At 48.8% G+C, this 25,615-nt stretch overlaps 1 protein-coding gene across 1 annotated transcript; it reads left to right on the top strand.

Annotated features, from left to right (window-relative positions):
- Nucleotides 1-22: 22 nt before the first annotated feature.
- Nucleotides 23-25,615, top strand: LOC134226517 (regulatory-associated protein of mTOR-like). The gene is given in 5 exon segments (XM_062707346.1): nt 23-194; nt 254-1,266; nt 1,381-2,600; nt 24,684-24,778; nt 24,781-25,615. Coding segments are annotated over 5 exon segments (3,117 nt in total). The 5' UTR covers nt 23-160; the 3' UTR covers nt 25,536-25,615.

The following is a 25,615-nucleotide window of genomic DNA, read 5'->3' as shown; positions in this document are numbered from 1 at the left end:
TCGGACGGCTCGCGAGATGCGATGTTTTTACTTTTTTGCTTGCGGTTTCGCGTTTTCAAAAGGCGAGATAAACGGACAGTGAAAAAATCAAGTTTTTCGTAAGGAAATCTGAATATTTTTACGGGTGATTTCGCTGTTTAACACGTTGTTTTCATAATTAATGAGAAAACCATTTGAAACTAACATGACTCAAGGTAAGCACCATTTAAATTACGTTTTGTTTGAATGTAAAAACCAACCTCGACTTAACCAGACGTGCATCCTTCTTGGGCGTTGGCCCACCTGAACACGTCCGTACGGCTGCCGGACGTTGCCTTGTTCGACCTTACCAGACGAAGCTACTCGTGGATCAACGTACTGTGGATCCCGGACAGAACGGAAGTTCGATTGCATTCGGTGGCCCAGCGGGTGGCACACGTAGATCTGGAGGATTCACATTACGCTCGGGCCAAATTCAGGAGCCTTCCGGATGCGAGTGGGCAAGATTTGCAGCGAGCCTGTCAGAGAGTTAGTGACCAGATTGGAGCGAGTGCGCGTCCGATTGTGCATTACAACTGCCGTGTACGAGTCTCGGACGATGGCCAGAAGAAAATGCCTAAAGTGAATGGAAATTTTTGGCTGAATGATGATAAATACACTGGGAAGCTGGAAGAGGTTCATCAGGATCAGGTTCAGAAGTGGTTCGGCACTCCCGGGGTCGTTTATCTGTACGAGTGTGATTCGGCCGAAGAGTTTATCCGAATAAATGGCGATAATGACAACGGTTACCATTTGGGAGCGTGCGCTGCAGGACAGAAACTTCCGTTGGAAGATCTGCTGACGGAGGCCATTTGCCGTCCAGTGCGGGCGGCCTTCAAATGGCACTGTACGCTTCTGAATAATATAAATCTACCGAGTAAGTTGCTTCCCGGAGATATTGCCGATCGACAATTGTTGCTGGGTCAGCTGGATTGGGTGCTGACGTTGATATTGGATGCAATCGCGTGGGATTCAATGCCGAAGGATATGTTTCAGCAATTGTTCCGGGGGGATTTGCTAACGGGAACCATATATAGGAGGTTCATACTATCGCAAAGAATGCTGATACGGGCTGGATGCACTCCCGTGTCAAAGCCTTCGATTCCTGATAACAGTCGGCACCGGTTGTGGGCCGTCTGGGATCGTTTGATGAATATGACCATGAATCTGTTGGAAAAGCAGAACGAGAAAGAGTGCCCAATCATAAGGACGTTCTTTCAGATCATTTTGGACGGACAATATCAGCAGGTATGTTTCTTGGCAGTTCTTTATTTAAATGTTTCGTTGGTTTTCGTGTTAGATTTATAAATTTAACAATCGTTTCGAATAAAAACCCTTGACCAACATATTCCTCTTTTTTAGCACCTTGACCTGTTCCTATCTGCCATGAGCCTTTCGGTTCAATCCCCCAACACGTTTACCCCATTGAAGGCAGGCTGGAAGAAGCTCGGTAATGATGTGCAGCTGCAGAATTGTATTGTGAATCAAGCGATCAGATTGCTGCAATCGAGGGATAAAATTTTGCGCCAAAAGACAACAATATTCTTGACCGAAGTTTTTGCAGAAACTCCTGCAGCCGAAGAGTTGCTAAAATCGGAAGGTAGAGTTAATCTTCTCCAAGACCTTTCCAAGAAATCAGACAACCGTTTGCTTATTACAACGCTCTACATGCAATTGCTGCTAGAAAAGCATTCATCTGCTTCCGATCCTGCCCATTGGCGAGCGCTTGCTGCAAACTGTGTCGACCTTATGAACCATCCCGATTCTGATGTACGCGTGTGGTCGGTTCTCTTGGGACAAACAATTTCTGCCGCAGGCCTTACAGATTTACGCGGCCGTATTGAAGAACTTTTGGACGATGTCGTTCCCAAAGTTCGTGCAGCTGCCGTGGAATCCTGGATCGCTTCTTACTCCCACCTACCGGAACAGAAGGACACAGCAATAAGCAAGCTCCTCACAATGATGGGTAACAATTCTAGTTCCCTTGTGCGGCGCGAACTTGCTTACGCTCTCAATGTAATCGCTTCCGATCGGACGGTGGAGTTGATTGCCGTCTGCAAACAAGAACAATCGAAACCCCCAGAACCATCTAAATCGAAGGGCAAAGCTAAGGCCAAGCAGCAGCAACAAAGAAAAGGTTCTCTTACGTCGTCCAAATCGGAATTGCCTCTTGCCAAAGCATGGCGCCTTATGGTGACTCTGCAAGTGGATCCTGATCCGGAAGTGGCCAGCGCTATGCAATCCGTTGTGACATTCGTAAATCGATGCGTGACGGAACAAGAGTCCGCTGGTACGAAGCGAAAAAAGAAGATATCCGTGGGTAGCTGTCCACTGGCCACGAGAGCAAAACTACACGAACGACTCAATTGGGATTTGACGAAGGATCGACGCCACGTTCAGCAGAATGGCGAGGAGGAAGCCTCGAAAGAGAACAATGCCGGAGCGCTGAATTGCAATCCTCCGATTGAATCTCGCAATCCTACTTTGGCGCTGCTGAACCATCAATTGCGGAGCTTCCAGGTGCAGAAAGTGCCACAAATGGTACGGTTCGGAGCTCGTCACGAAATGGTTACCGTATTTAAGTGAGTATGACCAATAGATAATCGTGCGATGTTGTTGTTATTTGTTTGTTACGTTTTTTGTTGTGCTTTCTTCAACCTTTGTTTCTTATGCTAATAATATAATCATGATTTAAACATTTTTCCTGCGCTTCATTCACTTGCTGCAAGAAGCTACGGATCTGTTCATACATATATTACGTCGCTATGTATGGGAAGGAGGTTCAGTTTGAGCGTTACGATTCATTCAAATCGATCATTTATTACGAAGGAGGAGAAGGTTCTATATCACATTCATTTGGATATGGAATTTTATAGCTATACATAGCTGTGCAAAAAACTCGTATTCGATGCACTTGTCGATAAGCGTAAGTCCTGTACGCGGATTGAAATTTTATCGGCGGTGGCTTGATAGATCATTTTAAGCCAGCCGCGGCGGCGTGAACTAAGTTCATAAATTAGATATTATATTTTCCGTCTTTTCGGAATTACTTGCAAGAATTGCTCCGGAAGTTCCTCCAGAAATTCTTCCGGAAGTTCCTCCAGGAATTCCCCCCGAAGTTCCTCCGAAAGTTTCTCAAAGAATTCATTCAAATACAATTTATCCTGAAGGAACTTTTGGAGGAACTTCCGGAGGAATTCCCGGAGGAACTTCCGGAGGAATTCCCGGAGGAACTTCCGGAGGAATTCCCGGAGGAACTTCCGGAGGAATTCCCGGAGGAACTTCCGGAGGAATTCCCGGAGGAACTTCCGGAGGAATTCTCGGAGGAATTTCCGGAGGAATTCCCGGAGGAACTTCCGGAGGAACTTCCGGAGGAACGGAGGAACTTCCGGAGGAACGGAGGAACTTCCGGAGGAATTCCCGGAGGAACTTCCGGAGGAATTCGGAGGAACTTCCGGAGGAATTCCGGAGGAACTTCCGGAGGAATTCGGAGGAACTTCCGGAGGAATTCCCGGAGGAACTTCCGGAGGAATTCGGAGGAACTTCCGGAGGAACTCCCGGAGGAACCTCCGGCGGAATTCCCGGAGGAACTCCCGGAGGAATTCCGGAGGAACTTCGGAGGAATTCCGGAGGAACTTCCGGAGGAATTCCCGGAGGAACTTCCGGAGGAATTCCCGGAGGGACTTCCGGAGGAATTCCCGGAGGAACTTCCGGAGGAATTCCTGGAGGAACTTCCGGAGGAATTCCCGGTGGAACTTCCGGAGGAACTTCCGGAGGAACTTCCGCAGGAATTCCCGGAGGAACTTCCGCAGGAATTCCCAGAGGAACTTCCGGAGGAATTCCCGGAGGAACTTCCGCAAGAATTCCCGGAGGAACTTCCGGAGGAAATCCCGGAGGAACTTTCGGAGTAATTCCCGGAGGAACTTCTGGAGTAATTCCCGGAGGAACTTCCGATGGAATTCTCGGAGTAATTTCCGGAGGATTTCCCGGAGTAATTTCCGGAGGAATTCCCGGAGTAACTTCCGGAGGAAATCCCGGAGGAACTTCCTGAGGAATTCCCGAAGGAACTTCCAGAGTAATTTCCGGAGTAATTCCTGGAGGAACTTCCGGAGTAACTCCCGGACGAACTTCCGAAGGAATTCCCGGAGGAACTTTCGGAGTAATTCCCGGAGGAACTTTCGGAGTAATTCCCGGAGGAACTTCCGGAGGAATTTCCGCAGGAACTTCCGAGGAATTCCCGGAGGAACTTCCGGAGGAATTCCCGGAGGAACTTCCGGAGGAATTCCGGAGGAACTTCCGGAGGAATTCGAGGAACTTCCGGAGGAATTCGGAGGAACTTCCGGAGGAATTCCCGGAGGAACTTCCGGAGGAATTCGGAGGAACTTCCGGAGGAATTCCGGAGGAACTTCCGGAGGAATTCCGGAGGAACTTCCGGAGGAATTCCGGAGGAACTTCGGAGGAATTCGGAGGAACTTCCGGAGGAATTCCCGGAGGAACTTCCGGAGGAATTCCCGGAGGAACTTCCGGAGGAATTCCGGAGGAACTTCCGGAGGAATTCCCGGAGGAACTTCGGAGGAATTCCCGGAGGAACTTCCGGAGGAATTCCGGAGGAACTTCCGGAGGAATTCGGAGGAACTTCGGAGGAATTCCCGGAGGAACTTCCGGAGGAATTCCCGGAGGAACTTCCGGAGGAATTCCCGGAGGAACTTCCGGAGGAATTCGGAGGAACTTCCGGAGGAATTCCGGAGGAACTTCCGGAGGAATTCCGGAGGAACTTCCGGAGGAATTCCGAGGAATTCGGAGGAACTTCCGGAGGAATTCCCGGAGGAACTTCCGGAGGAATTCCGGAGGAACTTCCGGAGGAATTCCGGAGGAACTTCCGGAGGAATTCGGAGGAACTTCCGGAGGAATTCGGAGGAACTTCGGAGGAATTCCGGAGGAACTTCCGGAGGAATTCCGGAGGAACTTCCGGAGGAATTCCCGGAGGAACTTCCGGAGGAATTCCAGAGGAACTTCGGAGGAATTCGGAGGAACTTCCGGAGGAATTCCCGGAGGAACTTCCGGAGGAATTCCGGAGGAACTTCGGAGGAATTCGGAGGAACTTCCGGAGGAATTCCCGGAGGAACTTCCGGAGGAATTCCGGAGGAACTTCGGAGGAATTCCCGGAGGAACTTCCGGAGGAATTCCGGAGGAACTTCCGGAGGAATTCGGAGGAACTTCCGGAGGAATTCCCGGAGGAACTTCCGGAGGAATTCCCGGAGGAACTTCCGGAGGAATTCCGGAGGAACTTCCGGAGGAATTCGGAGGAACTTCGGAGGAATTCCCGGAGGAACTTCGGAGGAATTCCGGAGGAACTTCCGGAGGAATTCGGAGGAACTTCGGAGGAATTCCGGAGGAACTTCGGAGGAATTCCCGGAGGAACTTCCGGAGGAATTCCCGGAGGAACTTCCGGAGGAATTCCGGAGGAACTTCCGGAGGAATTCCGGAGGAACTTCCGGAGGAATTCCCGGAGGAACTTCCGGAGGAATTCCCGGAGGAACTTCCGGAGGAATTCCCGAGGAACTTCCGGAGGAATTCCCGGAGGAACTTCGGAGGAATTCCGGAGGAACTTCCGGAGGAATTCGGAGGAACTTCCGGAGGAATTCGGAGGAACTTCCGGAGGAATTCCCGGAGGAACTTCGGAGGAATTCCCGGAGGAACTTCCGGAGGAATTCCCGGAGGAACTTCCGGAGGAATTCCGGAGGAACTTCGGAGGAATTCGGAGGAACTTCCGGAGGAATTCCGGAGGAACTTCCGGAGGAATTCCCGGAGGAACTTCGGAGGAATTCCCGGAGGAACTTCCGGAGGAATTCCGGAGGAACTTCCGGAGGAATTCCGGAGGAACTTCGGAGGAATTCCCGGAGGAACTTCCGGAGGAATTCGGAGGAACTTCCGGAGGAATTCCGGAGGAACTTCCGGAGGAATTCCGGAGGAACTTCCGGAGGAATTCCGGAGGAACTTCCGGAGGAATTCCCGGAGGAACTTCCGGAGGAATTCGGAGGAACTTCCGGAGGAATTCCCGGAGGAACTTCCGGAGGAATTCGGAGGAACTTCCGGAGGAATTCCCGGAGGAACTTCGGAGGAATTCCCGGAGGAACTTCCGGAGGAATTCCAGGAGGAACTTCCGGAGGAATTCAGGAGGAACTTCGGAGGAATTCCCGGAGGAACTTCCGGAGGAATTCCGGAGGAACTTCCGGAGGAATTCCCGGAGGAACTTCGGAGAATTCGGAGGAACTTCGGAGGAACTTCCGGAGGAATTCGGAGGAACTTCCGGAGGAATTCCGGAGGAACTTCCGGAGAATTCCCGGAGGAACTTCGGAGGAATTCCGGAGGAATTTCCGGAGGAACTTCGGAGGAATTCGGAGGAACTTCGGAGGAATTCCGGAGGAACTTCCGGAGGAATTCCGGAGGAACTTCCGGAGGAATTCCGGAGGAACTTCCGAGGAATTCCCGGAGGAACTTCCGGAGGAATTCTGGGAGGAACTTCGGAGGAATTCGGAGGAACTTCCGGAGGAATTCCTGAGGAACTTCGGAGGAATTCCGGAGGAACTTCCGAGGAATTCCCGGAGAACTTCCGGAGGAATTCCCGGAGGAACTTCGGAGGAATTCCCGGAGGAACTTCCGGAGGAATTCGGAGGAACTTCCGGAGGAATTCCTGGAGGAACTTCCGGAGGAATTCCCGGAGGAACTTCGGAGGAATTCCCGGAGGAACTTCCGGAGGAATTCCCGGAGGAACTTCGGAGGAATTCCGGAGGAACTTCCGGAGGAATTCCGGAGGAACTTCCGGAGGAATTCGGAGGAACTTCGGAGGAATTCCCGGAGGAACTTCCGAGGAATTCCCGGGGGAACTTCCGGAGGAATTCCCGGAGGAACTTCCGGAGGAATTCCCGGAGGAACTTCCGGAGGAATTCCCGGGGGAACTTCCGGAGGAATTCCCGAGAGAACTTCCGGAGGAATTCCCGGGGGAACTTCCGGAGGAATTCCCGGGGGAACTTCCGGAGGAATTCCCGGGGGAACTTCCGGAGGAATTCCCGGGGGAACTTCCGGAGGAATTCCCGAAGGAACTTCGGAGGAATTCCCGGAGGAACTTCCGAAGGAATTCCCGAGGAACTTCCGGAGGAATTCCAGGAGGAACTTCCGAGGAATTCCAGAGAACTTCCGGAGGAATTCTGGAGGAACTTCCGGAGGAATTCTGGAGGAACTTCCGGAGGAATTCCCGGAGGAACTTCGGAGGAATTCGGAGGAACTTCGGAGGAATTCAGGAGGAACTTCCGGAGGAATTCCCGGAGGAACTTCCGGAGGAATTCGGAGGAACTTCGGAGGAATTCAGGAGGAACTTCCGGAGGAATTCCGGAGGAACTTCGGAGGAATTCGGAGGAACTTCCGGAGGAATTCGGAGGAACTTCCGGAGGAATTCCCGGAGGAACTTCCGGAGGAATTCCCGGAGGAACTTCCGGAGGAATTCCGGAGGAACTTCCGGAGGAATTCCGGAGGAACTTCGGAGGAATTCCCGGAGGAACTTCCGGAGGAATTCCGGAGGAACTTCGGAGGAATTCCCGGAGGAACTTCCGGAGGAATTCCCGGAGGAACTTCCGAGGAATTCCCGGAGGAACTTCCGGAGGAATTCGGAGGAACTTCCGGAGGAATTCCCGGAGGAACTTCCGGAGGAATTCTGGAGGAACTTCCGGAGGAATTCCCGGAGGAGGAACTTCCGGAGGAATTCGGAGGAACTTCCGGAGGAATTCCCGGAGGAACTTCCGGAGGAATTCCGGAGGAACTTCGGAGGAATTCCCGGAGGAACTTCCGGAGGAATTCGGAGGAACTTCGGAGGAATTCGGAGGAACTTCCGGAGGAATTCCCGGAGGAACTTCCGGAGGAATTCCCAGGAGGAACTTCCGGAGGAATTCCCGGAGGAACTTCCGGAGGAATTCGGAGGAACTTCCGGAGGAATTCGGAGGAACTTCCGGAGGAATTCCGGAGGAACTTCCGGAGGAATTCCGGAGGAACTTCGGAGGAATTCGGAGGAACTTCCGGAGGAATTCCCGGAGGAACTTCCGGAGGAATTCGGAGGAACTTCCGAGGAATTCCCAGGAACTTCCGGAGGAATTCGGAGGAACTTCCGGAGGAATTCCCGGAGGAACTTCCGGAGGAATTCCCGGAGGAACTTCCGGAGGAATTCCGGAGAACTTCCGGAGGAATTCCCGGAGGAACTTCCGGAGAACTTCGGAGGAATTCTGGAGGAACTTCCGGAGAATTCAGGAGGAACTTCCGGAGGAATTCGGAGGAACTTCGGAGGAATTCCCGGAGGAACTTCGGAGGAATTCCCGGAGGAACTTCCGGAGGAATTCCCGGAGGAACTTCGGAGGAATTCCCGGAGGAACTTCCGGAGGAATTCGGAGGAACTTCGGAGGAATTCCAGGAGGAACTTCGGAGGAATTCCTGGAGGAACTTCCGGAGGAATTCCAGAGGAACTTCCGGAGGAATTCGGAGGAACTTCCGGAGGAATTCCGGAGGAACTTCGGAGGAATTCCCGGAGGAACTTCGGAGGAATTCCCGGAGGAACTTCCGGAGGAATTCGGAGGAACTTCCGGAGGAATTCCCGGAGGAACTTCAGAGGAATTCGGAGGAACTTCCGGAGGAATTCCAGGAGGAACTTCGGAGGAATTCGGAGGAACTTCAGGAGGAATTCGGAGGAACTTCCGGAGGAATTCTGGAGGAACTTCCGGAGAATTCCCGGAGGAACTTCGGAGGAATTCCTGAGGAACTTCCGGAGGAATTCGGAGGAACTTCCGGAGGAATTCCAGAGGAACTTCCGGAGGAATTCGGAGGAACTTCGGAGGAATTCGGAGGAACTTCCGGAGGAATTCCTGGAGGAACTTCCGGAGGAATTCCAGGAGGAACTTCCGGAGGAATTCGGAGGAACTTCGGAGGAATTCGGAGGAACTTCCGGAGGAATTCGGAGGAACTTCCGGAGGAATTCCCGGAGGAACTTCCGGAGGAATTCCCGGAGGAACTTCCGGAGGAAATTCCCGGAGGAACTTCCGGAGGAAATTCCCGGAGGAACTTCCGGAGGAATTCCCGGAGGAACTTCCGGAGGAATTCCCGGAGGAACTTCCGGAGGAATTCCCGGAGGAACTTCCGGAGGAATTCCCGGAGGAACTTCCGGAGGAATTCCCGGAGGAGGAACTTCCGAGGAATTCGGAGGAACTTCCGGAGGAATTCCTGGAGGAACTTCCGGAGGAATTCCCGGAGGAACTTCGGAGGAATTCGGAGGAACTTCCGGAGGAATTCCTGAGGAACTTCGGAGGAACTTCCGAGGAATTCCGGAGGAACTTCCGGAGGAATTCCCAGGAGGAACTTCCGAGGAATTCCCGGAGGAACTTCCGGAGGAATTCGGAGGAACTTCGGAGGAATTCCCGGAGGAACTTCCGGAGGAATTCCCGGAGGAACTTCCGGAGGAACTTCCGGAGGAACTTCCGGAGGAACTTCCGGAGGAACTTCCGGAGGAATTCCCGGAGGAACTTCCGGAGGAATTCCCGGAGGAACTTCCGGAGGAATTCCCAGAGGAACTTCCGGAGGAATTCCCAGAGGAACTTCGGAGGAATTCCGCAGGAACTTCCGGAGGAATTCACGGAGGAACTTCCGGAGGAATTCCCGGAGGAACTTCCGGAGGAATTCCAGGAGGAACTTCGGAGGAATTCCCGGAGGAACTTCGGAGGAATTCCCAGAGGAACTTCGGAGGAATTCCGGAGGAACTTCAGGAGAACTTCCGGAGGAATTCGGAGGAACTTCGGAGGAATTCCGGAGGAACTTCGGAGGAATTCGGAGGAACTTCCGGAGGAATTCCCGGAGGAACTTCCGGAGGAATTCGGAGGAACTTCCGGAGGAATTCCCGGAGGAACTTCGGAGGAATTCGGAGGAACTTCCGGAGGAATTCCCGGAGGAACTTCGGAGGAATTCGGAGGAACTTCCGGAGGAATTCCCGAGGAACTTCCGGAGGAATTCCCGGAGGAACTTCGGAGGAATTCCTGAGGAACTTCCGGAGGAATTCCTGAGGAACTTCGGAGGAATTCCGGAGGAACTTCCGGAGGAATTCCCGGAGGAACTTCCGAGGAATTCCCGGAGGAACTTCCGGAGGAATTCGGAGGAACTTCCGGAGGAATTCCCGGAGGAACTTCCGGAGGAATTCCTGGAGGAACTTCGGAGGCATTCCCGGAGGAACTTCCGGAGGCACTCCCGGAGGAACTTCGGAGGAATTCCCGGAGGAACTTCGGAGGAATTCTGGAGGAACTTCGGAGGAATTCCCGGAGGAACTTCGGAGGAATTCCCAGGAGGAACTTCCGGAGGAATTCCCGGAGGAACTTCCGGAGGAATTCGGAGGAACTTCCGGAGGAATTCCCGGAGGAATTTCGGAGGAATTCCCGGAGGAACTTCCGGAGGAATTCCCGGAGGAACTTCCGGAGGAATTCCCGGAGGAACTTCCGGAGGAATTCCCGGAGGAACTTCCGGAGGAATTCCCGGAGGAACTTCCGGAGGAATTCCCGAAGGAACTTCCGGAGGAATTCCCGAAGGAACTTCCGGAGGAATTCCCGAAGGAACTTCCGGAGGAATTCCCGAAGGAACTTCCGGAGGAATTCCCGGAGGACCTTCCGGAGGAATTCCCGGAGGTACTTCCGGAGGAACTTCCGGAGGAATTCCCGGAGGAACTTCCGGAGGAATTCCCGGAGGAACTTCCGGAGGAACTTCCGGAGGAATTCCCGGAGGAACTTCCGGAGGAATTCCCGGAGGAACTTCCGGAGGAACTTCGGAGGAATTCCCGGAGGAACTTCCGGAGGAATTCGGAGGAAGTTCCGGAGGAATTCCCGGAGGAACTTCCGGAGGAATTCCCGGAGGAACTTCCGGAGGAATTCCCGGAGGAACTTCCGGAGGAATTCCCGGAGGAACTTCCGGAGGAATTCCCGGAGGAACTTCCGGAGGAATTCCCGGAGGGACTTCCGGAGGAATTCCCGGAGGGACTTCCGGAGGAATTCCCGGAGGGACTTCCGGAGGAATTCCCGGAGGGACTTCCGGAGGAATTCCCGGAGGGACTTCCGGAGGAATTCCCGGAGGAACTTCCGGAGGAATCCCGGGAGGACTTCCGGAGGAATTCCCGGGAGGAACTTCGGAGGAATTCCGGAGGAACTTCCGGAGGAATTCCCGGAGGAACTTCCGGAGGAATTCCCGGAGGAAGTCCCGGAGGAACTTCCGGAGGAATTCCCGGAGGAACTTCCGGAGGAATTCCCGGAGGAACTTCCGGAGGAATTCCCGGAGGAACTTCCGGAGGAATTCCCGGAGGAACTTCCGGAGGAATTCCCGGAGGAACTTCCGGAGGAATTCCCAGAGGAACTTCCGGAGGAATTCCCAGAGGAACTTCCGGAGGAATTCCCGCAGGAACTTCCGAAGAAATTCACGGAGGAACTTCCGGAGGAATTCCCGGAGGAACTTCCGGAGGAATTCCCGGAGGAACTTCCGGAGGAATTCCCGGAGGAACTTCCGGAGGAATTCCCGGAGGAACTTCCGGAGGAATTCCCGGAGGGACTTCCGGAGGAACTTCCGGAGGAATTCCCGGAGGAACTTCCGGAGGAATTCCCGGAGGAACTTCCGGAGGAATTCCCGGAGGAACTTCCGGAGGAATTCCCGGAGGAACTTCCGGAGGAATTCCCGGAGGAAGTGGTGTGTTACGGTCGATCTACCACGGTCATATTGTCAGCTACAGGCAAATCCTGACCCAACGAATACCTTCCCCAATATCCAACTCCGTGGTACTTATGAGGGTTTCGCTGATTCGGAGTTTGATTGAAATCAAGGACCACACCTACCTTGATTTCTGATAGCAATCTGGATAAGGATTTCAAAAGAAAAACATGAGTATCACTAGTGTCCAATCTACGAAGTACACCGTAACTATGCTATGTTATGCTAATTCCCGGAGGAATCCCTGGAGGAATTTCTGGATCAACTACCGGAGGAATCCCTAGAGGAAATTTCGGAGAATTTCCTGGAGGAACTTCCTGAGGAATTTCTGAATAGGAATAGGAATATGAATAGGAAACCCAGCAAAGATGGGACAAATATGCTATTCACGGCAGTTTATCGGAAGAATCTCTGAAAGAGAGTCAAAGAAAACCAGTTATTTGAAACCGAATCTAGAAAGAATAACAAAAAGTGGTGCTAGTGTAATGTTGCTACGATCGGGGAACCCGAAGAAGAAAATACTATTTTCAACGCCAAAAGTAACCACACGCGTTTCTCCTGTGGTCCATTCCCCTCGCGTAGATGCTGACATCGACAAGGACGTTGAAGACGTCATACCGTCAGTAATTAGTAGTGTACGGGCACAAAGGGAAGAGCAACTAGCACGCCAGAAGCTCGTTAAAATGGCGGAATCAGTTGCTGCATTGCAGCAATGCTTGGCGGCGACAAGAGGTAAGGTCGAACGTATCCGACGCGCGATAGAAGCTGCGAATCAGGATCATGGTAAGTTTTCCTATCATGCTCTTAAATTATATGTCGAAACTGTTGTTGCTGCATACAACGAGTACAATTCTTTGCAAAATCGGGTTTATCTTGCCGATCCGATGCGACGAGAAGAGTTTGAGCAGACTTACATCGAGTTCGAGGAGATTTACGAATTTGTTCGAATAAGTCTCGCTGAAATGATCCAAGCACACAAAGACATCCAAAAGAAGACTGCGGAGCAACAGACAAAGCTGGTTGAAACAAGCAGAAAACACCTAAGCTTCGACGTAATACACCGTACCTAAACGTAAAACCTTATCAGATACCCTTCATGGATAACGAAAGGAAAGAAATAAACATACTACAAGTCAACGTACAAAGCATCTTCAAACATAAAGAAGAAATACACAGAACACTCATAGGAGGGTCGTATGCCGCGGCCCTTATCTCCGAAACTTGGACGAAACAAGAAGACGAACAATCCAAAAAATACTGCATCAGTGGATATAACAAGGTACTAACTTCCAGACACGACGGATATGGCGGAGCTGCCATATACATCCACAAGGACTATGGTTTCCAGACCCTTACCATACCCCCGACCAGCCATGGCAGTCAATGTGCAGCAATATACGTGCCACTTCTGAAGCTGGTGCTAGCAGCAGTATATTCTGCCCCCTCAATACCACTACAGGACTTCCGTCAAGACTTAAATCTGATACTAACCGAGTTGGCAAGGTTTCCAAAAGTAATAGTTGGTGGGGACTTCAACTGCCATCATACGCAATGGGGAAACTACAAAACGACTCCATGAGGAACGACCGCACTGCAAGAAATCAACTCATCAGATCTCATCCTACTAAACGACGGTAGCCCCACCTTTCGGGCGCAACAGCTCAATAAAAACGCGTCTGCCATCGATCTCACACTGGCATCCAGCACCCTGCTACTAGACTGTACTTGGACAGTGCTAGAGCAGTCAATCGGAAGCCATCATTTAGTAATCGAAATAAAATGGAACGCCGGAATACCAAATAAAAAGAACTTCATTTACAACAAGAAAAGAATCCTTACAGACCTAGCTGAAATGGATTCGGACTCGATTCGTGGCATTGGTGACCTCTCACGTGAGGTGAATACTGTAATAAAAAAGAACAAAAAAGTCAACCTATTCAAACCCAAGTACTGGTGGGACAATGAAGTGGAGGCTGCATGGACTACGAAACAGAAGGCACTAGCAACATTTAACCAACACAGCACCTTGGAAAATCTGATCAACCTCAAACGATGTTCTGCCATTTTCCTCAAGAAGAAGAAACAAAACATAAAGGAAAGTATAAACAAACTCGCCGAGGAAGTGGATCCACAGACTAGCTCATCCGAGCTGTGGACAAAAATACGTCGCCTTGCCGGAAAGAGAACAAGCACCCGCAACAACATAATACAGGACAGTCCGGAATTAGCGAAGGAATTCATCGACCTTCATCTAGGACCGAGCGATGTCCACCTGGAGGAAGCAAGCAGTTGTTCACTGGTATCCAACTACTACATAATCGACCAAGATAAATGGGACAACATCCTCAGCCGTAAGAAATCGTCTGCACCTGGAGCTGACCGCATCACATACGACATGCTCAAATCGCTGAAACCGGAGGTGACAAAACTTATCCTGATCGACCTCAACCGCTACTGGAGACAAGGAAGTCTTCCAGATCATCTAAAGGAAATCCGCATAATCGCCATACCCAAACCGGGTAAGGACAATACTACGGCAGCCGGAAACAGGCCTATAGCGCTAGTACCCACCCTGACGAAAACTATCAACACAGCAGTTCTTGACGGACTAAACAAGATCATCGACAGCCAGGAATTATTACCCAAATTGTCTTTTGGGTTCCGCAAAGGACAATCCACGAACACCTGTACCACATACATCACTAACCTCATCCAAGAAAACCGAAGAAAAGGACTAACCGCAATCGGGGTGTTCCTGGACCTAAGCAATGCATTCAACGCCGTCCGCACGGAAACACTTCAACAAATTATGCAAGAATTGAGAATACCCCAGGAGTACATATGCTGGATATCCGGATTTCTGCGTAATCGAGTCGTAACCATCAGAAGCGGGGAAGACCACATCAGAAGAGTTATTAGTAATGGACTACCACAAGGGGACGTCCTTTCCCCGACTCTTTTTAATATATACACCATCGGACTACACAACACCGAAGACGCGGAGATCGTTCAAGGTCACGTTACCCAATTACTGGCGTTGAAACCAATGGCAAAAGAGAGTCATGCAGAGCTGAAGGCATTACTTGATGTTGTGGAAAAACGTCTGGAGTCACTCGAGTTCCACAATCTCGAAATGACAGACAAATTATCGGAGGCGATCATCGTGCATTTGGTTATTTCCAGACTCGATAACGAAACCCGCAGAGCTTGGGAGGCCACGATGGAACATGGCGAACTCCCGGAATATGGTAAAACGATGGATTTTCTTCGAGAGCGGTGCTACATGTTGGAGAGGTGTGAGTTGTCTGTTAACACACTCAAAAATAGAACTCCGATCAACCAACGAAGCGGAGTTTTAGCTCCCTCAAGCAAGGTGCATGCGGCTACCGTACAGCAAACGAGTTGCGCTGTATGCAATAACGACCATATGATCGATAATTGTGAAGTGTTCAAGAAGATGACGGTGAACAGTCGTTACTCCAAGGCAAAACAACTAGGTCTATGTTTCCTGTGTCTGAAACGTGGACATCGCACGGCCAACTGCAAGGTTGAAGGAAGTAGATGGTGTGGGTGCAAGAACATGCATCATGCCTTGATGCACCCGAAGGACAAGAGCGAGAACGTTGAAGCATCGGCGGCCAAGCTTGAAACGGGTTCAAAGGCCGGTAGTTCCGCAAGCACTGGGGAACCACATATCGTCGCGAAATGTGAAGCCTCTGTCTCGTCGAACGAGTCCCTGAAGCAGGTGCTGTTGGCAACTGCTATTGTTGATGTGATTGATTCTGGTGGAGCAGCGCACAAGCGTCGCGCGCTGCTAGATTCAGGTGCAATGGCAAATTTCGTGTCGGAAAGATTGAGTGATGTGTTGAACTTGACAAAACGGTGTGCGAATGCATCAATTATCTTTATACAATTATCTATGGTACCAGAACAACTGTGAAATTCAGGGTCAATGTTACTGCCAAGTCGAGGACAACGGATTACAAGTTTTCTCTGCACTACCTGGTGGTACCTCGTATAACTGGAGCATTACCCTGGCCGATCCCTACCGAAGTGCAATTAGCTGATCCGAGATTCTACGATCCTAGCCGAATAGATATGCTGATAGGCGTGGAAATATTTTTGCAGATGCAGATGGGGAAGATTCGAATGGCTACGGAATTTCCATTGCTACAGCAGAGTCATTTAGGATGGTTGGTGGCTGGACCAGTATGGAATGTTCGAAACGTTGTGAGTGTTCAGAACTACCACGCAGTTCCCACTAAGGGTCTGTCTCATTTGGAGAATTAAACTGAAATTAAACTTAAAAGTGACATTTCGATGATTATCGAATAACCCTGCTCGCAGAGCATGATTACTTTTGACAGATATCGAATCATTTTGCATCGATGTCTTATTGGATTTGCTGGGTAGCACCAGCCATTTTTATGACCGGGTTATTTGCCAAATTTTCGAACTGTCACTTTTAAGTTTGATTCTCCAAATGAGACAGAACCTAATTGTGGTGATGAAAATTTGAACGAGCTGATGAAACGGTTCTGGACGGTTGATGAGCAAACAATAGAACCATTGGAGAAGGATGAATAATGGACTACCACAAGGGGACGTCCTTTCCCCGACTCTTTTTAATATATACACCATCGGACTACACAACACCGAAGACGCGGAGATCGTTCTGATCCAATATGCAGATGACTTTAGCCTAATAGTAACAGGAAGCAATCTGGAAATCGCCAAAGCAAAAGCGCAAACTTACCTCGACAGGTTTGACGAAAAGGCCCGAGAGTTAAATCTTGCAATAAATCCCGAAATCCAAGGCGATGCTTTTCAAAGCCACTAATGTGGATTTGGGTCTGAAAATCGGAGGCAAAACTATCGAAACAGTGATAAACTACAAACACCTAGGAATTTACCTCGATCGTACAAACAGCTTCGGGACTCACATACGCGAACTCTGCCGGAAGATTCAAGAACGATTCAACATGCTAAAAGTCATATCGAAAATCAAACATGGTGGCCACCCGGAGACCATGGGACTTTTGTATAAAGCTCTCATACGAAGCGTCGTCGAGTATGGTTGCACTGCGTTTGGAAATGCGAGTAAAACCAACCGAGAAAAACTTCAGGTAATCATCAACCAATGTTGGCGAAAAGTAACAGGATGTTCAAAAACAACTCCAAGAAATACGTTGGCAGCTTTGGTAGGAGACAGTCCTCTAGACTTTCGCCTCGAGCAAATCACGAGCAAAGAAATTGCAAAGCACTTTCTAAATAACAGTGTAGTAGCCGAACAGCTTATGCAGCTAAGGGGACAGGACACCGCGACAGATACGCTCACACTAATAGAGCGGACATATCTAAAACACCAGCCCATTTTTGATGCGATTATCCCAGATACCAAAGTATACCACCAGCACAAGCTAGACATCCAAACTACGTTGATAGAAGGAGCGCCAACAAAAAGAAACTGCGACCCCCGAGTCCTGAAACAATCATTTCTATATCAGCAAAACACCAAGTTTAAAAATCGACCCAACATTTACACAGACGCTTCGAAGATTGAAGAGTCCTGTGGGATAGGAGTTTTCTGTGAATTCACCAATCGAAGGATCAGCCTAAAACTTGAACTGGAAACCTGCATAACGACGGCTGAATTGTTCGCCATCCTAGTGGCACTGAATCATCTGAATGACGAACACATCGTAGGGGCCGTACTGTTCACTGACTCACTTTCATCCTGCCAGATGATAGAAGGGGCACAGTTGAACATCAAACGCAGCTCTATGATACAGGACATAATCGAAATAGCATCATCTCTGAAGGTAACCATACAGTGGATCCCGAGTCATATCGGAATCAAAGGCAATGACATAGCGGACGAGTTAGCCAAGGCCGGCGCAAACTCCGAGGAAGTTCTGGAAAACGGAATATTTAAGCACGACGCATTCAACATCTTCAACCAAAATCGTAAAAACAATACGAATCACTGGTATACCACGTATGCGGAAGAAAAGGGTAAACACTTTTTCTCCATACAACCACACTACAGCGATGCCCCTTGGTACAAAAATAAACAGCTTAATAACCGTGAGGTCCGGACTCTAAATCGATTGATGGCCGGACACAGCTACGCAAACAACTGGCTGGCAAAAATGAAAATAATTCAGGACCCCGAATGCGACGTCTGCCTGACCGAGGACACGGCAGATCACGTTATACTGCACTGCAACAAATACGCCCTGACTCGCTCGGAATTCGATTTCGACGGAAAATTCTGGACGCTGATTGATATATTCAAAACACAAGACTTGCAAACTTTCTCGTTCACTTTTTGAGAAAGGTGAAATTGGATTTATAAAACTACCCCATGGGTGCTTGAGCTTGTGCCCAAAGCACCCGATGCCCGACCGCGCAGGCATCAACAAAACGTACAAACACAAAACCCACTGGGCATATGGTCGCTGTCACCGGTCCCATTCATCACAAGAAGAAGAAGAAGAAGAAGCTCAGCCGCCTTACCAGCTGAACAGGAATGAGATGAGAACCCAACAATTTGTACCATCCCTTCTACTACAGCAAACGCCGCTGCCAACTTTCGATGGTCGCTACGAAAATTGGCATAAGTTCAAAGACAGATTTAAGGATATTGTAGACAAGTGTGCTATCGACCAGCAGACATTGAATGACAATAATTACGATGGGCCATGGAGGATATTGACCAAGAAGTTTGAGAATCTTCGCATGGTGGTTCAAGGTCACGTTACCCAATTACTGGCGTTGAAACCAATGGCAAAAGAGAGTCATGCAGAGCTGAAGGCATTACTTGATGTTGTGGAAAAACGTCTGGAGTCACTCGAGTTCCACAATCTCGAAATGACAGACAAATTATCGGAGGCGATCATCGTGCATTTGGTTATTTCCAGACTCGATAACGAAACCCGCAGAGCTTGGGAGGCCACGATGGAACATGGCGAACTCCCGGAATATGGTAAAACGATGGATTTTCTTCGAGAGCGGTGCTACATGTTGGAGAGGTGTGAGTTGTCTGTTAACACACTCAAAAATAGAACTCCGATCAACCAACGAAGCGGAGTTTTAGCTCCCTCAAGCAAGGTGCATGCGGCTACCGTACAGCAAACGAGTTGCGCTGTATGCAATAACGACCATATGATCGATAATTGTGAAGTGTTCAAGAAGATGACGGTGAACAGTCGTTACTCCAAGGCAAAACAACTAGGTCTATGTTTCCTGTGTCTGAAACGTGGACATCGCACGGCCAACTGCAAGGTTGAAGGAAGTAGATGGTGTGGGTGCAAGAACATGCATCATGCCTTGATGCACCCGAAGGACAAGAGCGAGAACGTTGAAGCATCGGCGGCCAAGCTTGAAACGGGTTCAAAGGCCGGTAGTTCCGCAAGCACTGGGGAACCACATATCGTCGCGAAATGTGAAGCCTCTGTCTCGTCGAACGAGTCCCTGAAGCAGGTGCTGTTGGCAACTGCTATTGTTGATGTGATTGATTCTGGTGGAGCAGCGCACAAGCGTCGCGCGCTGCTAGATTCAGGTGCAATGGCAAATTTCGTGTCGGAAAGATTGAGTGATGTGTTGAACTTACAAACGCAAAACGGTGTGCGAATGCATCAATTATCTTTATACAATTATCTATGGTACCAGAACAACTGTGAAATTCAGGGTCAATGTTACTGCCAAGTCGAGGACAACGGATTACAAGTTTCTCTGCACTACCTGGTGGTACCTCGTATAACTGGAGCATTACCTGGCCGATCCCTACCGAAGTGCAATTAGCTGATCCGAGATTCTACGATCCTAGCCGAATAGATATGCTGATAGGCGTGGAAATATTTTTGCAGATGCAGATGGGGAAGATTCGAATGGCTACGGAATTTCCATTGCTACAGCAGAGTCATTTAGGATGGTTGGTGGCTGGACCAGTATGGAATGTTCGAAACGTTGTGAGTGTTCAGAACTACCACGCAGTTCCCACTAAGGGTCTGTCTCATTTGGAGAATTAAACTGAAATTAAACTTAAAAGTGACATTTCGATGATTATCGAATAACCCTGCTCGCAGAGCATGATTACTTTTGACAGATATCGAATCATTTTGCATCGATGTCTTATTGGATTTGCTGGGTAGCACCAGCCATTTTTATGACCGGGTTATTTGCCAAATTTTCGAACTGTCACTTTTAAGTTTGATTCTCCAAATGAGACAGAACCTAATTGTGGTGATGAAAATTTGAACGAGCTGATGAAACGGTTCTGGACGGTTGATGAGCAAACAATAGAACCATTGGAGAAGGATGAATGTGAACGGCATTTTGTGACTACATATGCTCGGGGTGAAGATGGAAGATATGTGGTCAAACTTCCGTTCCGCGAAGGTGCTGGTGAGCTTGGCGATTCCCGAGTGCAAGCGGAGAAACGGTTTAAGGCCCTAGAAAACAGGTTGGATAAATATCCTGATACGAAGCGGAGGTATGGAGACTTCATTCGCAAATACATCAAACTCGGACACGCTAGAATTTTAAAGGATGAGGAAAGGGATCCTACGGGGGCTTACTATTTACCACATCATTGCGTTTTCAAACACGACAGTTCGACAACGAAATTACGTGTGGTGTTTGACGCATCTGCGAAAACCTCGTCCAATTTATCTCTGAATGACGTGCTGCTGGAGGCGCCTACTGTGCAAAGCCCGCTATTTGACATCCTACTACGGTGGCGTTTGCACCAGTATGTCTTCTCAACCGATGTACAACGCATGTATGAACAAGTCAAGATAAATGGTGCACATACCAAATACCAAAAGTGTTTATGGCGCGACGAGCGGTCTCAACCGTTGTTAGACTTGGAATTACAACGGGTGACTTACGGGGTGGGTCCTGCAGGATTCTTGGCAACGAGATCATTGGACCAATTAGCTCATGATGAGCGAGAAAGTTTCACGGAGGCAAGCGATATCATCCTGAAATGCTTCTATGTTGACGATGCGCTTGTAGGAGCGGACACAGTGGAGAAAGCGAAAAGGCTTCGTGAGGATCTACAAATTCTTTTGAGAAGAGGAGGTTTTAGGCTGCACAAGTGGTGTGCAAATGACCCGAAGATACTAGATGGGATACCAGTTGACGATCGTGAGAAACAAGTTTGCTTTGAAGACATTGACGTAAACGGAGCAAGGAATGTAATTGTCGCTGAAAAATGCAAAAAACAAGCGACAAAAGAGAATAGCGATAACTCTTTGTCCCCATCTGCAGAGGATAAAGACATTGTTGCATTCCATTTTATTTGCAACAAACATGGAGAGGTAATTGTTGTGAACTTTTCAAACTGCGATAACTTGTATATTTCAGAAGTAAAACGCAAATCATGTCAACAGATGGTTAAGTTTATGTCTAATCTATGATAACTGATACTAATTTAACCAAAAACATCATCGGAAACCGACTACTTCTCAAAATGCGTCGAAGGCGATCATTGTCCTATTCTGTTGCAGTTTGGGACAAACGCTTATTGCGAGTAGAGTTTGTCCCAACATTTACAAGAGAGGATAATGTTGTTGTCATTGGCAATGTTGTTATTTTACATTCCTTGAAACGGAGTGATAAAAACCCTCGGTCTCTTGTGGGATCCGCAAAGCGATGACTTTCTTTTTCGAGTCACGAAGATGCCAATGACTTCCGGAGTAGCAACAAAACGTCTGGTTTTGAGCGAAATAGCCAAATTGTTCGACCCCCTCGGCATTTTGAGTCCTATTGTGGTGTTAGCAAAGTTAGTGATGCAGCAACTTTGGAGGAAGAAACTTGATTGGGATGAAGCAATCCCTAACGAAGAACTGGAAATCTGGCAAAAATTGAGAACGGAGCTATGTGAAATAAGCAATATGAAAATACCAAGATGCATCACAGTCGTGAACCCAACTAATTTTGAGTTACACGGATTCGCGGATGCATCTCAAAGAGCCTACGGATGCTGTATGTATTTGAAAAGTGTGAACGCTGAGGGAGTAGTGGCTATGAAGCTGATCTGCGGCAAGTCAAGAGTCGCTCCGCTCAAGGAGCTCAATCGAATGGACAATGTAGGAGTTTCGCCGGCGGAAATGACGATTCCAAGACTGGAGTTATGTGCAGCCGTGTTATTGGCGGAACAGTTGAAAACAGTGCGCGAAGCCTTGGAACTTGACTTTCAACGTATAGTTCTGAGGTCCGACTCAAAAATAGTGTTGTGTTGGTTAGAAAAACCGAGCTCTACCCTGCCAGTATTTGTTCGAAACCGTGTTATGAAGATTCTTGACTTGACTCCAGATGTCGAGTGGAAGCATGTTGGTACAAAAGACAATCCTGCGGATCTCGTGTCCAGGGGGGTCCATCCAAGGGAGTTAATGAGAAGTGAGTTGTGGTGGAATGGTCCCGGTCTTTTGGATGGTGCGGATGAGGAAGTTGATACAGGGTATCTTGAAGGTGGTGACGAGTGTGATTATGTCTTAAGTGTGTCTGAAGAGATTGCAGCGGTGGCGACACAAGATCGCAGACTGTACGACGTGATTCAAGGCCGCAGTGATTATCGTAAGACACAGAGAATATTCGGTTACGTGACTCGGTTTATTCACAATTGTAAGGTGAAGAGACTAGGTGTCGATCGTAGAAGCGGCAGTTTGCTTGAGTGTTGACTTCCGTGATTCATTGTTAGCAATGGTGAGAATTGTTCAAAACGTCGTTTTCGATGCTGAAATCAAGAATATTGAGCGGGGTAAACTGGTGAAAGGTAAACTTCGAAACCTGAACCCCATTTTTGATAAGGGTGAGAGACTGCTAAGAGTAGGGGGTAGGATCAGACATTCGGACTTGCCTAGAGATCAGAAGCACCCTATAATCTTACCCGAGAAGAATTTTTTTACTGACTTGGTGATCGAGACAATCCACCGTGAACAATTGCACATCGGACTGAATGGGTTACTCGCAAAGGTTCGACAACAGTTCTGGCCAGTTAATGCGAAGCGAACAATAAATCGTGTGTTGGGAAAATGTGTGAAGTGTTTTCGTGCAAATCCAAGGGATGTTGTGCAATGTATGGGGGATCTTCCAAGTGTGCGCGTAACAGCTGCTGAACCGTTTTTACGAACTGGCGTAGACTATGCTGCCCCGTTTTTCTTGAAGGAAGGTCGGTTCAAGGCCCCAAGGAAAGCGTTTATATGCGTTTTCGTATAGATGTGTACTAAGGCAATCCACTTAGAACTTGTGGGTAATTTATCTGCGGATGGATTTGTGTCAGCGCTGCATCGTTTCGTAAGTCGAAATGTTGCAGAGTTGCGATCCGATAACGGCACCAATTTTGTTGGGGCTAATCGAAAACTGACGGAGTTGAGAGAGTTACTGGTGTCGCAGGCATTGGATAACAAGGTCACGGAGTTTTGCCAATCTCGTGGTATAACTTGGAAATTTATACCACCGCGTGCACCCCATCAAGGGGGACTCTGGGAGGCTGGAGTTAAGTCCGTGAAGAACCATTTGAGTAAGGTATTAAATGAATCACATTTAACTTATGAAGAGATGTGCACTTTGCTACATCAAATAGAAGCCATACTCAACTCGCGCCCGATGGTTCCGCAAAGTGACGACCCTATGGACTATCAAGCACTGAGTCCCGGACACTTTTTGGTTGGGCGGGAGTTAACAGCTATTGCTGAGCCTTTCTACGACAACGTGAAGGAGTCGACGTTGTCTCGGTACCAAGTGATCCAACGAAGAAAGCAAGCGTTTTGGCGTCGATGGTCTGCTGAATCCTTGTTACGTGAAGGATTGCTAGTAATGTTGAAGGAAGACAATTTGCCTCCGTTAACATGGAAGATTGGGCGAATTGTTGAAACACATCCGGGCAAAGACGGCATCGTTCGCGTGGTAACCGTGCGAACTAGTTCCAGAGTCTACAAACGAGCGACGACGAAAATCGCAGTGTTGCCGATTGATGATCCGTTCATGGGCGATGGAGCGTCGAGCCATCCGGCTCCGGGGGGAGAATGTTTACCCAAAAATAGGATGTAAATGAGTATTAGTTGTTTTCCGTGCAAGCTACACAGGCTAACCTCTCGTTTAATTTCTTGACAGAACAGATTTGCTTGATATGCATTGCAATTTGTATTTCCGGTTAGGGCACCAGCAAAATGTATTTTTTCTTTCACTTGAATAAAGACCGTTGTGAAGTACGGATGTAGAGTTATTTGAAAATTACAGTCCATTAAGTTTTTATTTAGACCACTGAACTCCCGAAGTAACAGAGTGAAATGCTGCATGCTTCGTGGTGGGACATCCGACATCTAGTTGATAGTAGTTGAACTTTCCTTAAATAAAACAATGCTGAAATTCCAAGACAATTGATTCACTTGTGGCAAACAACTAAAAATCGATCAAATAAATGGAGTAGGTGTAGCTCCCCTTAGCATTGATTTGAGACTAGTTATGCCACGTCTTAACAAAAACGACCTATTTTTTTGGATATTTTTCCATGGGACCATTGGGAATTACGATAGTCTTTCAGGAGTTCTGCGCATTTACTTCAATCTTTGTGAACGACCAGAATTACCTACGATTTTCTACAAATCTTCGATGTTCTGCTTCTAGAAGTGATTAGGCTTCCAGGAACACCAGAGATTTTTGCAGAGATTTTTTCGAGAAATGGTCTGAAAAGTCAGGGAATAAAATTTACAGAGCGCACAGGAAATCAAGTTTAGCAGAGCAACACTTCAAGCTCTTTGGAATGTTCCTTATGGTGATGGAGTCCTCAAGCCCCGCAAGCTATTTTAAACATTACCCAGCTAAGTGAGCTATGCAACAATTGTCAACCTGAGGAATAATAAAATTTTATTATCTCGTTCCAGGGACCACATTGCTTGGCAAGATTCCACCAATGTCAACGGTAAACCCCACATTTTCAAACACCCTACCGTACCACTCGTCAAGGTTACCTCCCTGCTGTTGGACATCCCCATCGTTCGTCTTCTCTACTGGTGGGCTACAATGACGGATCCATTCGATTGTGGCACGTCGAAGCCACGCCCGATCCATGCCTGGTAACCGCTTGGCAAGGTCTCCACGATTTGAATGAAACTACCCTGGCCGAAAAAATCCACGGCATAGTGATGACGTCGATCGGCACTCGACAGCTGATCACCGGTGGAGACGCCAAATACCTGCGCAAGTGGGACCTTACCACGCAATTGACCATTGGCGATATGAGCATTGGGACCGATCAGCCGGTGAGTGCCCTCGCGAGCAACGGTGTGCACAATATTGCAGCCGGATTGGAAGGCGGAACCGTTCGGCTGTTCGATACACGTACGGAAGCGGACGGAAAGATAGCAGTTGGTCCGAAGCATTCGAAACCTGTTCGGATGGTCAGCTTGCGGCAGGACGAGCAAACCATGGTCAGTGTGTGCACGGGGGGAAGTGTCCACCTGGTAGACCTGAGGAAGATGATACCGGCGTTGAAAAAGTGGTCCTGGGACACAGTACCGTCGGATGTGGCCGTTCATCCAAGGTTCGATTTGGTGGCCTTTGCCGGAAGCGATAGATTAGAAGTGTATTCAATCGACGGTGAACGGAACAGCGGTTTGCAGGTGGGAGCGGTTTGTGTAGATTTTCACCCGAAGGAGGCGGTGCTGGGAGCCGGAAAAGAACAGGACAACGCAGTTGTACTTTACGGAGATTTGGAGCAAAACGCAGGTAGATAAGAAACAAAGTTGAATACTTTATTTCAACTGAATTTTAACGTTTTGATTACGATAATATAGAGAACTGACAGATTTTTATT

The sequence above is a fragment of the Armigeres subalbatus genome, chromosome 3, assembly GCF_024139115.2.
Source record: "Armigeres subalbatus isolate Guangzhou_Male chromosome 3, GZ_Asu_2, whole genome shotgun sequence".
NCBI lineage: Eukaryota > Metazoa > Arthropoda > Insecta > Diptera > Culicidae > Armigeres > Armigeres subalbatus.
This window is presented reverse-complemented; position numbering and strand designations above follow the sequence as displayed.